General features: G+C 41.2%; 1 protein-coding gene across 1 annotated transcript; it reads left to right on the top strand.

The window, feature by feature from the left end:
* The first annotated feature begins 687 nt into the window (after positions 1 to 687).
* On the top strand, positions 688 to 15,389 carry chs1 (chitin synthase 1). The gene is made up of 19 exons (XM_056270120.1): positions 688 to 864; positions 2,665 to 2,800; positions 3,731 to 3,916; positions 4,796 to 5,901; positions 5,997 to 6,095; positions 6,265 to 6,441; positions 6,560 to 6,707; positions 6,798 to 6,863; positions 7,207 to 7,441; positions 8,449 to 8,649; positions 8,905 to 9,189; positions 9,797 to 9,976; positions 10,066 to 10,606; positions 10,701 to 10,843; positions 10,940 to 11,295; positions 12,571 to 12,681; positions 12,768 to 12,985; positions 13,081 to 13,147; positions 15,315 to 15,389. The coding sequence occupies exons 1-19, from the start codon at positions 818 to 820 to the stop codon at positions 15,387 to 15,389; spliced, it is 4,377 nt and encodes a 1,458-aa protein (XP_056126095.1). The 5' UTR covers positions 688 to 817.
* The last annotated feature ends 782 nt before the right edge of the window (positions 15,390 to 16,171 follow it).

Below are 16,171 nucleotides of genomic sequence, written 5' to 3'. Positions count from 1 at the left end.
TAGTGTGAACGCAGCTTAAGAAGGAGAATCAGCTGATCTGTGAGTGAACACCAACATCCAGGAAGTTCTGGGTTTATTCATGCTTCAGTTTCAGGGTGGAGGAGAGTCACACACACACACACACACACACACACACACACAGTCATCTGACCCTCATCCGTGATTTACCCCAGCGTTCCTGATCCCAACTCTCCATTAGGACTAATAATGTTAGTATCACACAGGAGACACACAGCTGAGATATCATGATGATTATATAACTGATGTAAATATACAGCTGTGTGTTTATCAGAGGACATCTTTATCTGTTCGCTGTGTGATAAAGTGTTGTGCGTCAGATCGTATTAGTTATAAAACTCAGCTCATCTTCTCCACCCTTGGATTCGGCCCAGTGTGTATGAGATAACTTCAAGACAGTCTTCAATGAGGATTCAGTCTATTACTCAGTAGTCATATGGTATTTTCCATATTAAATTGGTGTGTGTGTGTGTGTGTGTGTAAATCCTGTTCCTGATAAATGCAGTTTTGTAATGAGAGTTTCAAAAGACTGAGAAATGGCTGATTAAATAGTTCCTTGAGAGTCTCATGTAATATTATGATGATGTTAAGCGTATGACTGAACTTTGGTCCAGGTCATAAATATGTTTTCCGATCAGGGCTGTAATAAGGATGAAGCTCGCAGATCTTTGGACTCTTTTATGACCCTGAGCTGGTTGAGATTGCAGGCATTACTCACAGTGAGATTTAAGTCTTCTGTCCATCAGTGAGTCTCATTCCTGTGCGCTGGTGAATGGAGTGAGAGACACAGAGCTCAAAGATGGAGGAACTGAAGCAGAGGAGACATAAGAGAGAAGGGCGACACAGGTAAAACACTCGCCATCAACAACCAATACAATCAATCCTGAGTTTAAAAGCACAGCTCAATGCTTTCATCTCATTATTGAGGTGAAATAAGTTGAATTGTTCTTAAACGTGAAGATGTGCTTTTATTTAAAATAGAAACGCGATGTAACACATTCACACAACAGCTGAAGTATATTATTTTTATTGACTGATTTCGTTTAATATTTAAAATACTTCAATTATACATACATAAACACAAAAGACTTTAGCAACAGTCTTGAGAAAGATGCTTATTGCTGGATTAAAGTTTATATATATATTTGAAAACGTATTGGCTTTGCGAAAAAGAAAACAAGTGCGCATATAGCCTATACTACTAAGTAATAATATTGGTGTAATATGGCATTAGTAACATTACTCTATCTTTTTGTGGTTTGGTATAAATGCGTTTTTTTTTGGGGGGGGGGGGGGGGGGGGTTACTGTTACTGTATATTTAGGATATTATTGATGTATATAAACCTTACAGTAGGCCATTACCTCTAAAATTATCAAAACTGCTTCCTATATATATATTGAATGTAAAAGTTGCATTTTAGAAAAAAAAAAACATATATATATATATATATAAAAATATTAGGGGTGTGAATCTTTTTGGTACATTACGATTCGATTTAAATCGATTCTTGATTTTGAATCAAATTTCAATTCAATGTGTGCATAGATTTAATTGTAGTTTAATGTTTTGTGTTACTTTTCTTATTTGACTGCAGTTTAATTGGTCTAGAAGGAAATAAAAATCCTACTGAATTAAATGTGAACCTTGAAATTTATTTAGTTTTTCTTCCCATTTTAGTCAAACCCAATATTATTAAACATTGTTCGGGTAGGATATAACAGACTCTGTTTACATTGAATACTCCACACGATTTTCATTCTGACACAATCGTGTGTGTGGCTGTGAAAGAACTGAGAGGCTCATCTGTGTGTCCGTCAGCACGACACCGCATTGAGTCCTCGTTCGCAGCTTATTGTGATTGACGTCAATAACTGTAAGTAACTGTAAGTAGTACTGCGAAGTTAAAGAAGTGTAGCACTTTACAAAATCGATTTTTGAAATTTGTGAATTTATAAAAATCGGTAGAAGATAGAATCGTGATTCATATATGAATCGATTTTTCCCCGCACCCCATATATATATATATTAATTAGAGCTCTCTTTCACGTCTTCTTGCGCTTGAACCGACATATTCAAAGAAAATGACGTCAGAATGCCCGTCTTCTCAAGTATCCCTGTAAAAATAGTTGGTTATGTCTTAAGTGAATGTAAACAGTTGATAAATAAAACGCATGTCATGTGTATCAGTATATCGGATCCGTGCATTCGCTCTTAAAGTGACGGCACTGCTCTTGACTGAATAACTTTTGTAACTTTAATAATGGATTCATCTATTTTTCATGGCTGGTAAAAAAATGTTTCTGTAAATTTTCTTAAGTTACCGGCCATTGGCAAATGTGGCAAAAAGTGAGTAATGAGAGGTCGTTTCATAAACTGAGTAGCAATACGTATCTTAGGGTACTATGAACCTTTTAGGGTTAAATAAGGTTCAAAGATGTCCTTTTTAAAGATTTTGCCCCAGTGATAAGGGTAAAAGGTACAATTTTTGCACAATCTTCAGATTTTTGGAACAAAAACACTTTACTCCCATAAAGCACATTTCAGGGTGACCGACCTGAAGAAATGCATTGTTTGCATTTAGCACTGTTGCACCTCTCACGAGTTCCTCTGTCTGACGGTGGTCTTCTGTCTTACGTCTGCACAGAGACACCTGGGACCCGTTCCAGCTGAACCCGATCGGAGCCGAGAAAGAGCAGAAGAGAACATGCTTCCGGATTCTGCAGAACCTGGTGGCTGTGGTCGTGGCCCTGCTGGTGCTGGTCAGCGGCGTCGTGAGCAAGGTGAATCATAACTGTTACATGACCATAAACATTTATAGAGGATAACAGCAGCACCCATCCCTGTTTACTGAGCGCCGTCTCCATGGTGACGTCTCGCACGTTAGGGTTAGGGTTCTGGACCCGTCATGCTTACGGTTATGGTTTGCATGCACAGAATCGCTGAGTTATTGAGATATTTTATTGTTGAGTTATTGTGATCATATTTATTTAGTTCTGTAATGTTGTTGTGAAACAGTCTTAAAAGTTCAATGACCAGGAAAGACTTGCTGAAGACAGATTGGGCAAACACCATGTAAACCAGTGTTAAAAACACACAATATAACCTAATGTGAAAGGAAATCTTAACAGTGCATGAAGGGAAAGCAGATCTCAAACAACGTGTGCAGTTTAAAAGCATTTTTCTAAAGGTTATTTTTCAGAGAAAAAAATGGTCACACTTTACATTAGGTGTGCTTAACTGCTTACCTAATCGATACTATTTACTACATTAACAGTACTTGCATTTATTTACCAATTTGTAGTTACAGTGTTAACTTTACACCTGACCTTACCCTAAAACCTAACTCTCACCCCTAATCCTAATCCTGACCCTGGATCCTAAACCATACCTCAAACTCAGTGGCAGTAAATGTGGGAATTTTACACAGTAAATACATAGTCTTGTTGATATTTAAGTCTATATTTAACCCCCTACCGTATAACAGTAAAAACATGAATAGCCCGAAAATTCTTCATGTTCATGTTAGCACATAGTAGTTAAAGTGTGACCAAAAACAAAGAATAATTTGTTTCTTTTTGCAGTTGCTGACATTTTAACGACCACACAACATGCTAGGAATGATTCATATTGACATGCGTCGGGTTCACAGACATGACTCTGTGTGTTGTGGTCCAGTGCATTGATGTCAAGGCTGTTCGTCTGTGTTGCAGGGCTCTCTGCTGGTTCTGACCACTCTGTCCAGTCCGAAGTCTTTGAGAAGCGATGTGGAGCAGCAGATGTACACGCTGCTGTTGATGTGTGTCCTGGTGATGCCAAACTTCCTGATGTTCCTGAAGTCTCTGTGGAAGTGTGTCTTCAAGAGCTATGTGGCCCCGAAACCAAAGATTCTGGGAATTGTGAGTTGACGTGATGCAAATTAACATGAACTTCAAATACTTTTATGGCAAATTTTGTAAGAAAAGTAATGAATAAGTCCAATGGTTCACTAACCGCTAGCCCACCTTAAGAAAGCGCTGTATAATTATGCTGGTTCATGTTCATCAGACGCCTTTCTTAAGGGGCTTCTTGAGGTAAAAATGTCTAGCCTTTTGTGCTGTCTATGCGATCATGAACAAGACCCACCAATTGGTTTACATGCATTAAACTAGTTGACATAAGTAGATGGAAAAACGTACTCTCTCAGATATCCCAGCTTTCCGTCGAATCCAAATCAAACGTGAAGCAGCTTGGGTGCGAAACTGGGTGTGAGTAAAATCAAAGGCACATCTACTTTCCTCAGCTTGTTGTAACCCTGAAGGCCTTGATTCGCTTGTGTTTAATCAGGGTTGTAGCTCTCCAGGAGAAGGACTGGTGACGCCTGCTTTAAAGCACCTCCACTAAAAATATTAAAGCTAAAATGAGAGCTAATCTACTAGTCGACCATCTTAATCTATCCAGTTGCCAAGGTGGTCTTCATTCCCTAACCCAGTTGAACATGCACCAAGACCTCCGTAGATCCAGCTAATCAACCACAGATTGGACCAACTACAAACCATAAAAGACCAGCTTTGAGCAGCTATGCAAAACCGGCGACCATCAAAAGCTGATTTTATTTGGATTTTCCTCCAGGTTAGACATGCCAGACAATCGTTTAGCGAAGGACATGCTCGTGCTAGTAGAGAACAATGACGACTTGATGGCAGACGAGTAGTCGCTGTAGCTCAAACATGCATGAACTGATGATATGTATACTTTGAGTGCACTGGAAGTTGAAATGTGCTGTAATGCTTCTGCAGATGTGTGGGATTGAGAGTCTGGTGGCGGTCGGGACGGCAGTGCTGGTGCTCATTGTGATGCCTAAGCTTGATATCCTCACAAACCTCTGCATTCCTGGAGGGATCTGCATCTTTTCATCCATGCTCCAGATCGCCTTCCGCTTGCAGACAAGAAACTGGATGATCATCTACCCCATATGCTCCCTCATCCTAGTGCTCAGCGGTTACACTCTACTGGGGATCGACTACTACGTGAGAGAATCCACATACACCATTGGACAAATAGAGTATTGTTACGTATATGTCGGCATTGCGATTTTTGCCTCGGTGTTGGTTTCTCTGAACTGGTGGGAGAACCCGTTTCAGGCCAGCACTAACATTCAGGAGATGCTCAAGGATTTGGACTCTTTCAGAGACTCCGTGTATCTGTACACCAGCCTCCTTCGAATAGTCGTGACTCTGGGGGTGTACTTTCTGTATTTCTGCTTGATTGCTGACACTCCCATCGACTGGGATGCGTACACCAAAGCCAGTAAAGGCACGATAGAGATAGGCCTCGGGCTGTTTTTCCTGCAGGCGTTCTGCTCGGCTGCGTGCCACTGGTTTGGAGTTGTGGCTTGCAAGATCCACGCCGTGAGATATGGTTTCGCCCTGCCTGTGTCATTAATCGGTCCAGTAACACTAATTCTGGGCATTACGCTTTTCTTGACGCAAGCTGAACATCTAGTCCCTCCACCTGCAATTGCATCTCCCATGGACATAATTACTGGCAGTAACAATTCTACACAAGTCATTTCCTCTCCGTTCTGGCCCTTTTGCTATGAACTTGAAAATATCAAGGGCATCAATACCACCCCGGTTGTAATTCTGGAGATTTCCTACAGTATCTGCAGAACGTCACTCAACAATCCGTACGCCATGTGGCCTTTCTCCATGCTGGCGCTGGAGGGGGTCTGCATGTGGCTCGGGCTCATCGCATGCACGTATTACGTGTGGAAAATAAAAGTGCAGAGAATTGAACGCACCTCTCAGCTTTTCGTACGCCGCCTGTATGAATCCGCCTTCATTGACCTCTCTATGCTGCTGAACACAAAAATGAAAGTCATTCGTACAGCAAACAAGGAGAGGTACATACATTCAGACAAAATCATGATGTATACGATACACGTAATACAGTACAAGTGCATTAATCGAGTCAATCTGTTTCCTTTCTGTCATGCAGTAGTGACATTGAAGTGGAAAACTGTGTCATTTACCTTTGTGCAACAATGTGGCATGAAACATATGACGAGATGCTGAAAATCTTGACTTCAATGTTCAGGTATTTATACTGTGATGGATGAGCAATGTAAATGTATTGCAGCTCAAACCCCCTTAAGCAAAGAGAAACCTAGTTGGTCCTTGGTATATATATTATCACTAAGGATTTTCTTAACTTTCAAGCAGTCGGCTGCTGTTCTTTATTCATATCCCTTGTTTGTTGGTTTCAGATTGGACAGATACAGAGGGGATCCAAAGGAGGAACACAAGGATGTCTTTGACTTTGAGTGCCATATTTATGTCGACGATGCCTTCATGATAGAAAAAGACAAAGAAACTGGCACTGAGAAAAAGCTTGTCAACTCATATGTTTCCGATCTTATAAGTGTTGTCATGGAGGTGTACAGGTAGGGCAAAGTTTCCTATCCGTTATCAGCTTATGGTATGTGACTCATTTGGGCAGATTCATGTTATTGATATTTCACAACCAAATGTAAACCGAATTTCACTGTTTTTGCCTTTAAGGGTATTTACAAATAAGGAGCCCGATGAGGTTTCTATCATTGAAACGCCTTACGGTGGTCGTCTTGTGTTTGTCATGCCGGAGGGAAACATGCTTTATGTCCACCTGAAGGACAAAGCTCTGATTCGAAATAAAAAGAGATGGTCACAGGTGAACGTCAAAGCCTTATTCCTTAATATGAAGAATAATTCAGTCTTTTAATGCTTACCTGAACCTGACTGAACGCATGTGCATTTTCAGATCATGTACCTGTATTACCTGCTTGGTTGGAAAGGATACAATGTCAAAAACCCTCAGAAAATAACAGTAAGTTTTCATTGATCATTCAGTCACCGGTGATGTTTGATAAGTCAAGCTTCACTATTACTCTATTGCTCATATGTTGGTTTAGGGATTCAAACAACCCCCTAACCCTAAACTTTCTGTGCCGCATGCATAAACCATACAGCTGATTAGATTTACGTTAAAAGGTCTCACACACTTGCATTGAAGGAGCCAAGCCATATCTAGAGACCAGAGACACAAGGACGAACTCTTTTGACTTGAGCAGCCATGTCGAGACCCAGAAAAGCTTTGCAACCCCTAGACATCATGGTAACCACATACGGCTGAATATAACTTTCTGTTTTCTGACACTGTGTTCTTACAGAGACAAAACAACCCATGCCGTGCCAGTCTCATATCATTAGATAGTGAGACTTATTTACTACCTTCTCATGATAATGACAGCAAGAGGAAGCATATATCTGATGACAACACGTATATCATGGCTTTGGATGGAGACACAGACTTCCAGCCCGGCGCTCTGATACTGCTTGTCGACCGTCTGAGAATGTATGACACCGTGGGTGCAGCGTGTGGACGGATCCACCCCACTGGAATGGGTAAAAGTCATCAGTGTTCAGCAATAACGGTACACAGAAGTCACGGTTCGGTACGTACCTCGGGTTTGGGGTCACGGTTCGATACGAGTTCGGTACAACAGGAAAAGCAACAAATCCCCAATGCTAGGTTCCTTTTCATTTATTTTGAACAGACAGTAGTGCAAATTAATCCACCTAGCGGCATTCAGTCCTCTAGTTGGTCCAGTACAGCCTCCTTTAGTGTATTAAGCACTGGGCAGTAAACAGAATGCACTCTTGCATAGCTTATTTTTTTGTAGGGCTAATGATTTGATTCCTCATTGCCTACGCTGTAATTTTCTTTGCCCGTGAGAGTTCATTAACATGCGGTGACTATGCCGGATGCACATTCAATTTGACGCTTTTTCAAGAAATCACGGAAAGATGAGCGAGAAGGAAAAAAAGTGGCTTCTAAATCTGAAATTCTGACTGTATTCGTCGTCTGACTGTTTGCACCGAACCGTGACGTCCGTACCGTTACACCCCAAGTGTTCAGACAGAAAATGAGAGAACTGAACAGTTTTTGTCCTATTTTGAAAAAAGCTTTGCTAATTTGGAAAGTAGTATGTTAAAAACACATCTTTGAATTACATAACAGTATTACATAGAACTGACAAAAGACTGTATATGGCATAAAGGATGAAAGAAGCAGCAGCACTGGATTATATAGCAGATAATGACGTGCCCTTTTATTGACCTGCAATTCAAATACTGATCAATATACAAAGTCCATTGACATAAACCCTTCCCGGTAATTATTGCAGTTTTATAGAAACGTCGCACCACACCATGCATGCTGGAAAGATCCATCGAAAAGATAGCTAATCTTAACAAAACATGACAACCACCATTTACAATGCGATAACATTGCTCAGCTATCAGAAAGACTTGCCTGGAAAAAAAACTGCTCAAATGCAGTTATGCACACTACAGTCCATTGTTCAAAACAGCGATTCGTGTTCTTTGGCCCTGTGAATGTGATGTTTCAGGCCCAATGGTGTGGTATCAGAAGTTCGAGTATGCAGTGGGTCACTGGCTTCAGAAGACAGCAGAGCACGTGTTTGGGTCAGTTCTGTGCAGTCCAGGCTGTTTCAGTCTGTTCAGAGGATCTGCGCTGATGGACGACAACGTCCTGAAACGATACACCACCAAAGCCACCCGAGCCTCTGAGTATGTGCAGTACGATCAAGGTAAATCCCTATCCCTACTACCCCCCCCCCCTTTTCCCAAAAGCATTGTAAGCCTAAGTTGATTATAAAGACCATTGGTGGCAATTGTTCTTCGATCAACTTAGGCATGCGATACTTTTAGGAAACAAAGCCCAGTATAGTAGACAATTAGCCAGGCTTATTGCATATGGTTCTTCTGTTCAGATCGTTCTGTGTGAATGTGTACAGTCAGCTTCCTTTAAGTCCTCATCATCTTACTGAACCGCTCACGTTTAGGTGAGGACCGTTGGCTGTGCACTCTTCTCCTGCAGCAGGGCTGGCGTGTGGAGTATAACGCCGCCTCGGACGCTTACACCAACTCTCCCCAAGAGTTCAAAGAGTTTTACAACCAGAGACGTCGATGGGGTCCTTCGACACTGGCCAACACTCTCGATCTGCTCCACAGCGGGGCAGAAACGGTCAAGAGGAACACCTCCATATCCATGCTCTACATCTTGTATCAGATTTTCACCGTGGCTTCCTCCATTCTGGGACCTGCATCTGTTACCCTCATGATTGCAGGTACATTTTCAAAGACTTGGTGAAAAATAAGGAAAGGGATTTCAGGGATCCAGCCCTGATCAGTCACACCTGAACAAGTTAGTCAAGGTCTTCAGAGTTAATAGAAAATTGCATCAGTGTTTGATCATGGTTTGAGCTAAATTCTTTCGGATGGTGGCCCTCCAGGCCTGGATTTCAGGAACCATGTTGTAGACCATTTGGTCAACCTGTATATTTGGTGTATTACCTAATCTGGTAGAGACTTGGTTGAGCTGGTTAACCATCTGACCTTCCTAGGCTGGTATGACCTGTTTTTTAGCCCCAGCAAAGTAACTTTAAAAATATATAAAGAATCATCAAGATTCTATGATGGGGTGTCCAAACTCGGTCCTGCAGAAGAGTTTTTCTTCAACTTGCCTCAAAACACCAGCCAAGACGTTTCTAGTCTGCCTTGTGAGACCTTGATTAGCAGGTTCAGGTGTGTTTAATTGGGGTTGGAGCTGAATTGTCCAGGAGCAGGAGTGGATGATTATTTAATGATACGCATATTGAAAATATGTTTCTGTGAATATATAAAAGTATGAAAAGTGAGTACAAAGTCTGCTAATTTTCTCTTTTTCCATTTTAGGAGCATTCCAATTTGTGTTTAAACTTTCAGGCACTCTTTCCATAATAATTGCGGTTATACCTCCAACAATTTACATGATCATATGTTTTTTGGCCAAACCCAACTTCCAAATCACAATTGCTGCCATTCTAAGTGTGATATATGCCTTCCTGATGACTGCGTCCTTCTTTTCCATTATTGGTAATTATTGTTATCGTTTTTTCTTTGCATTTGAATTGTGTTAAAAATGTGCTTTGTGACATTCCATGTCATTGGATTTCTTACTTTAGGTGACATGGTTATACAACAAACATTTATAACTCCTACTGGACTCTTCCTGGTGTCCGGTGCGATCATGTACTTGGTGACAGCCATCCTGCACCCTCAAGAGAGCACTCTGATCATCTACGGTCTGATGTACTTCATCTGCATTCCCAGTGGCTATCTCCTACTCACCATATACTCCCTAGTCAACATGCACATTGTATCTTGGGGAACTCGAGAAACCAGCAAGGGCAAGGAGGATAAAAAGCAAGTGGGTGTCGTGTGCAATCGCGACTGCAAAATGTGCTGTTGGGATGTGAAAATCCAAGTCACTCAAGAGACCGAAAATCTACTGCTTCAACAAATGCAGCAAGCCGTCAATCCAACACAAGCTGCCAAACCCGAGCCCATCGAGCCGCCGGCTCAGAGCGCCAATGAAGAACCGAGCCATTTAGAGGCCAACAAACACATTCTGGACTACGACCAGGAGATGAGCCATAAGAAGGACAAATCCAAAGAGAATCTCAACAAGGACAACAAGGAAAAAGACTCGGAGTCTGAGAGAAGGTAAAGAATATGAAAATGTGTTTGGATTACAATTGCAATGCAGAAGAAAAGTTCTTAATGGTTTACAAATGGTCTCTCAAAATTATTTTTACAGTGGGAGTTCCAAAAGCATTGAGAAGAAACTGGACCAATTTAACGATGACACAGACTACACAGACGATGACGACGACGACGATGATGATGATGATGATTTTGATTACAATAATTTGGAGCCGAAGGAATTTGTGCCTGAGAGTGGTAAGATATCTTCCTTTTCTTGAACACAGGGTTTCACGAGTGTAAAGTTGGTCTGTGCGTTGAATAATTATTAAAAATTATTATTCTGATGGACAGATTGGGTGGAGCCCGTGAAGAGAGAGTTCCTGAAGAAACTGACCTATGCAAATCTGAAGAGAAACCTTCAGGAGCAGATCAGATACACGCTGAGGAACAAGAACCAGGAGGATCTGTGCGAGGAACTGGTGTCGATTCTCACCGACACCCTGAATGATGAGCTGAGGGATAAAGTGGGTCCGGAGGATGTGTTGACCGAGACTCAGCTGGAGGAACTGCAGTACGCTCTGAATGAAGCCGCCAGGCGCATCGTGAAGTCCAACCGCATCGAGAACGGGGCGCAGAGACTGGAGCGTCGCGTCAAGAGGGGGATCGAGAGAACGCTTGTGGCGCCACAGGTTGAGAAACTATCTGAGGTGAGGTTTAGTGAATGGTTAGGATTTAAGGCCCCGATATACTCACAGCAAAGTTATCTTTTGCTCTTCGCTTAAAATAAGTTTGAAAAACCTTTCCAGCGATTATACTGTTAGCAAACATCCTGACTCCGCCCACAATTATGTAGTAAACATCATGACTCCACCCACAATTATGTACTGAACATTATGACTTCGCCCACAATTATGTTAGTGAACATCATGGCTCCGCCCACAATTATGTAGTGAACATCATGACTCCGCCCACAATTATGTACTGAACATCATGACTCCGCCCACAATTCTGTAAGCGAACATCATGACTCCACCCACAATTATGTAGTAAACATCATGACTCCACCCACAATTCTGTTAGTGAACATCATGACTCCACCCACAATTATGTACTGAACATTATGACTCCGCCCACAATTATGTAGTGAACATCATGACTCCACCCACAATTATGTAGTAAACATCATGACTCCGCCCACAATTCTGTTAGCGAACATCATGACTCCGCCCACAAGTATATAGTGAACATCATGACTCCACCCACAATTATGTAATGAACATCATGACTCCGCCCACAATTCTGTTAGCGAACATCATGACTCCGCCCACAATTATGTAATGAACATCATGACTCCACCCACAATTCTGTTAGCGAACATCATGACTCCGCCCACATTTAGATGAATATGTAAATATGAGCTTCTCTTTCCTCTCAATAACAGAATAAACACACAATAACAATAAGAAACAGCGGTTCAGAAAGCATCTGATCATAGTGATGTGGAGATGTTTGCTCCAGCTCTGAGATTCAGATCTACAGTCGCGTCACATTTATTCATGCAGCACTTTATACAATAGATAGAGTTAAAGCAGCAGCTTTACAGTATTAGACATGACAAACAGTGTCAGAGTCTCTTTCAGTTCGAATCACAGCTTCAGTTTCTGCTATAAAGCGGCTCTCCAGTGTGTTCGTGCTTTTACTCGCGTCGAACAGAAGAAATGGGTCGATCATGAATGATTCGTTCATTTTATACAAATCTTTAATAAGACTTGGGAACAATGTGTTGTCTCAGGAGTTATTTGTTTCCCCCCCTATTTTTTTCTTAACAAGAATCATGTAGTGTGAAGCTTCAGTGGTTTATCAATGCATTTGGCTAAATTAACTGATGGACTTTTAAATGGAGCCATATCAGTACTGGTAATGAATTTGCTTGTGCTACAATTTCATATGAAGGAAAGAAAACTGTTTCCCTGTGTTACCAGGATGAAACCGATTTCTGGAATAAACTGCTAGAGCGCTATCTCAAGCCCATTCAAGATGACAAAGCTCATCTGGACGAAGTGACACGGGAGCTGAAGTCTCTACGAAACAAGGTAAGGTTGGCAACTTAACAGTTCATCTTTTCTGGCCCGTAATGTTATATGCTAAATGTGAATATTCTCTTTTTGTGTGTGAGCAGGCAGTGTTTTTGTACTTCATAATCAACGTCCTATGGGTTGTAGCGACGTTCTTCCTTCAGGCCATTGGCGGAGATGTTCTGAGCATCGAGATTCCTAAGTACTTTCCGAACAACACGTTGGCCCCAGACCCCATGAGGGTGGAGCCGTTGAGTTTGATGTTTCTGCTGTCTTTCGCCATTCTGCTGATCGTTCAGTTCCTGGCGATGCTCTACCACAGGTGCAACACTCGTCACGCACCGCCACCCAATCCAGCATTATATACATGTGGAGCTTGATGACCTGAGACTGAAGCCCTGTTGTCTTCCATTACAGGGTTTACACGCTCATCCATGTGGTATCGTACAGAGGCACGGAGAAAAACTACAAGGAAAAGGATGAGGCGAGTAAACGCTCTTTAGTGCCGTTTAGCCATGATTCAGCTAAGACTATTTTATCTGGATAAGCAGTGTTGGGGAAAGTTACTTTAAAGAGTAATGCATTACAATATTGCGTTAAGGCCCTTGCACACTGAGTCCGAAGTTTTCGTATGCATTTTTTTGTATTTGTGATTCGGTGGCTCTGAATTGTACAAACACCATTCAAGCTGCTTATTACGGATGCGAAAAACGCAGAAAATCGAACCCGATCTGATTTTTTTTATGACGGACGAGAGTTTCGGACACAGTGTGCAAGGGCCTTTACTCTCTTAAAAAGTAACAAATTGCGTTACTTAGTTACTTTTTAAGAAAAGCAATGCGTTACGTTACTTTTTCTCACCAGGGCCTCATTTATAAAACTGTGCGTAGGATCCTTACTAAAAGTGTACGTGCGCCCGAAAGCCAAAAATGGCGTACGCAAAAAAATATTCAGATTTATAAAACCGTGCGTACGCCAGAATTCACTTTATAAATCCTGATTAATCTCAGTCAGCGGAAGATTGTGCGCACACGCGTCTCCTCCCCGAAATAACCATATATGGAGATTGCAACGCCTAGTTTTACTATGCATATCCTCATCTGCATATCATTTGCATATGATTATTCATCCATGTGATAACATGTTTAACGGTATAGACATTAGGAAAATATGAAATAGCCTAATACGGATGTGCCGTCACATTAGCCTACATTAATAAAAATAATTTAGTAGCCTATCCTTGCCTTGTTTTTGAATAAATAAATCAAATACTGTAAAATACATTTCAGAGAAAGTTTTCACAATCTTTTCCACTGACCAAATAGTATTTTTTATTGATTTATATTTTTAATGGAAACAGATAGACTGTTGTGCATTATTTGCACGAAACTATTTTCTCAGACAATCTGCTATAAGCAATTATCTCTTTAGTTAAAACATTAAAACACAGCATGCCAGAGCAAAAGTGTTCAAAAGCATTGCATCCACAACAAATATTTATATTTATTGAATATAAAAAATGTTGTAACTTCTCAGTAATGATTTCATGTTTAAGTGTTTAACTCCATCAATGACAATGGCATATTTAATCTAAATGTTTATATCAGAAGTAAAACAGTTTAAATCATTCTTTTATTTATTTAAACTGTTATTGTGAACATGCACTGTTTTTATGATTAGGACTCTGTCGTTAGATAGGCGTTAGTTTCACTAAACTGCCCAACGCGCTCGCTGGCGCGGACATTTAAGAAGGGATGAATATTTGCCTCAAGTAATATGCTTGGTGAGTGAAATTATATTTGTATTATCTTTCTGTATAGCCTATGTATAATTTTCTTTAGATTTTCTGTCTAAAAGTGACCAAAAAGACATTTAACTCCAGCTCACCATCGGTGTCGCCAAACTGCTCCTTGGTTTACACATGGGACAGAGTTTGCGTGCAGGGGCGCACATTTTTCCGTCAAGTTTGTTTTTGTAAATCACAATTTATGCGTCGGAAGTGGCGTACGCCTCTTTCAGGGCCTGTTTTGTGCGTACGCAACGGTTATAAATGAGTCCCCTGGGCTGGACTTGTTTTTGTTTTTTTTTAACAAAAAAAGTTATATTTTTGGGCAAACGTAAAGGCCCTTCCAGACCAAAATTGAAATAATAAGGCTGAAGGAAATTCAGATTCCCGCGTGTCCAGTAGCAAACAAACAAACCTTCAGCTGTGGATCACAGAGTAATAGCAGGAGAGGAAAGTTTAACACTTACTTCACCAATTCTGATTTTGCATTTCACTGATTTGATTCATTTTGAGGAACACTGAATCTTTTTCGTGCAAGTGAGATGAGTATATGCACGCTCACATTTAGTCTAGAACTACAATAACCATCATGTTTACACACACACACACACACACACACAAAACGCCTCTGCACTTACCCATGACCCTCTCAACATGAGGACAGGAGAGCTGTCAGTCAATACATGTGAAAAAGTAACTTGCGTTACTTATTTGAAAAATTAGCTGAGATATTTTGCTGTAAATTTAACGCGTAACTTTACTTGAAAAAAGTAATTTGATTTCGTAACTCAAGTCACAGATGTGACGAGTTACCCTAACACTGGAGATAAGCACCCTCTTTTAATGATGGTTGTGTTGTTCACAGGAGGATGAGGATGAAGGGTTTGTCCTGGGGAACGAGATGCAGAGTACTCTTTTCATCACCGGCGACGACTTGTGATCAATCACTCTTTCACTCCTAGTTAGCAGGTGACAGGCGGAGGGACAGAGCGGCTCCTCCGGCATGAAGACGACAGCGATGAGGCCGGACTAACACCACATGCCCGAAACTGGAGCTAGGATTTGTTTACTGTAGATTTTTGCACTGAATAAAAGTCACTATTTTCTATGTATGCTTTGAATGTTTTACCTTTTGATAATTTGCATACTTTATATCAGTGTTAATGTATTAGTTTGTCAAATATTAAATGTTCTGTATCAAATTGATCTGGACCCATCTATTTACTGGAAAATACTTTCATTAAAATATCTCTTTTTATGGTAATGCAATGCAAGATGAGTTTAATCTGTTATCATCAGTGGATGGATGGATGGATGGATGGTTGGATGGATGGATGGATGGATGGATGGATGGATGGATGGATGGTTGGATGGATGGATGGATGGATGGATGGTTGGATGGATGGATGGATGGATGGATGGATGGATGGTTGGTTGGATGGATGGTTGGATGGATGGATGGATGGATGGTTGGATGGATGGTTGGATGGATGGATGGATGGATGGATTGGTTGGATGGACGGATGGATGGATGGATGGATGGATGGTTGGATGGATGGATGGATGGTTGGATGGATGGATGGTTGGATGGTTGGATGGATGGATGGATGGATGGATGGATGGTTGGATGGATGGATGGATGGTTGGATGGATGGTTGGATGGATGGATGGTTGGATGGATGGATGGATGGATGGATGGTTGGATGGTTGGATGGATGGATG

The sequence above is a fragment of the Rhinichthys klamathensis genome, unplaced genomic scaffold, assembly GCF_029890125.1.
Source record: "Rhinichthys klamathensis goyatoka isolate OS25496 unplaced genomic scaffold, OSU_Roscu_1.1 h1tg000297l_1, whole genome shotgun sequence".
NCBI lineage: Eukaryota > Metazoa > Chordata > Actinopteri > Cypriniformes > Leuciscidae > Rhinichthys > Rhinichthys klamathensis.
This window is presented reverse-complemented; position numbering and strand designations above follow the sequence as displayed.

Excerpts from the sequence above, each read along its gene's own strand:
- chs1 (XM_056270120.1), top strand. The coding sequence starts at position 818 with ATGGAGGAACTGAAGCAGAGGAGACATAAGAGAGAAGGGCGACACAG. Across the intron at positions 865-2,664 it reads AAGAGAGAAGGGCGACACAG|AGACACCTGGGACCCGTTCC; the intron begins GTAAAACACTCG and ends ACGTCTGCACAG. Across the intron at positions 6,442-6,559 it reads GTTGTCATGGAGGTGTACAG|GGTATTTACAAATAAGGAGC; the intron begins GTAGGGCAAAGT and ends TTTGCCTTTAAG.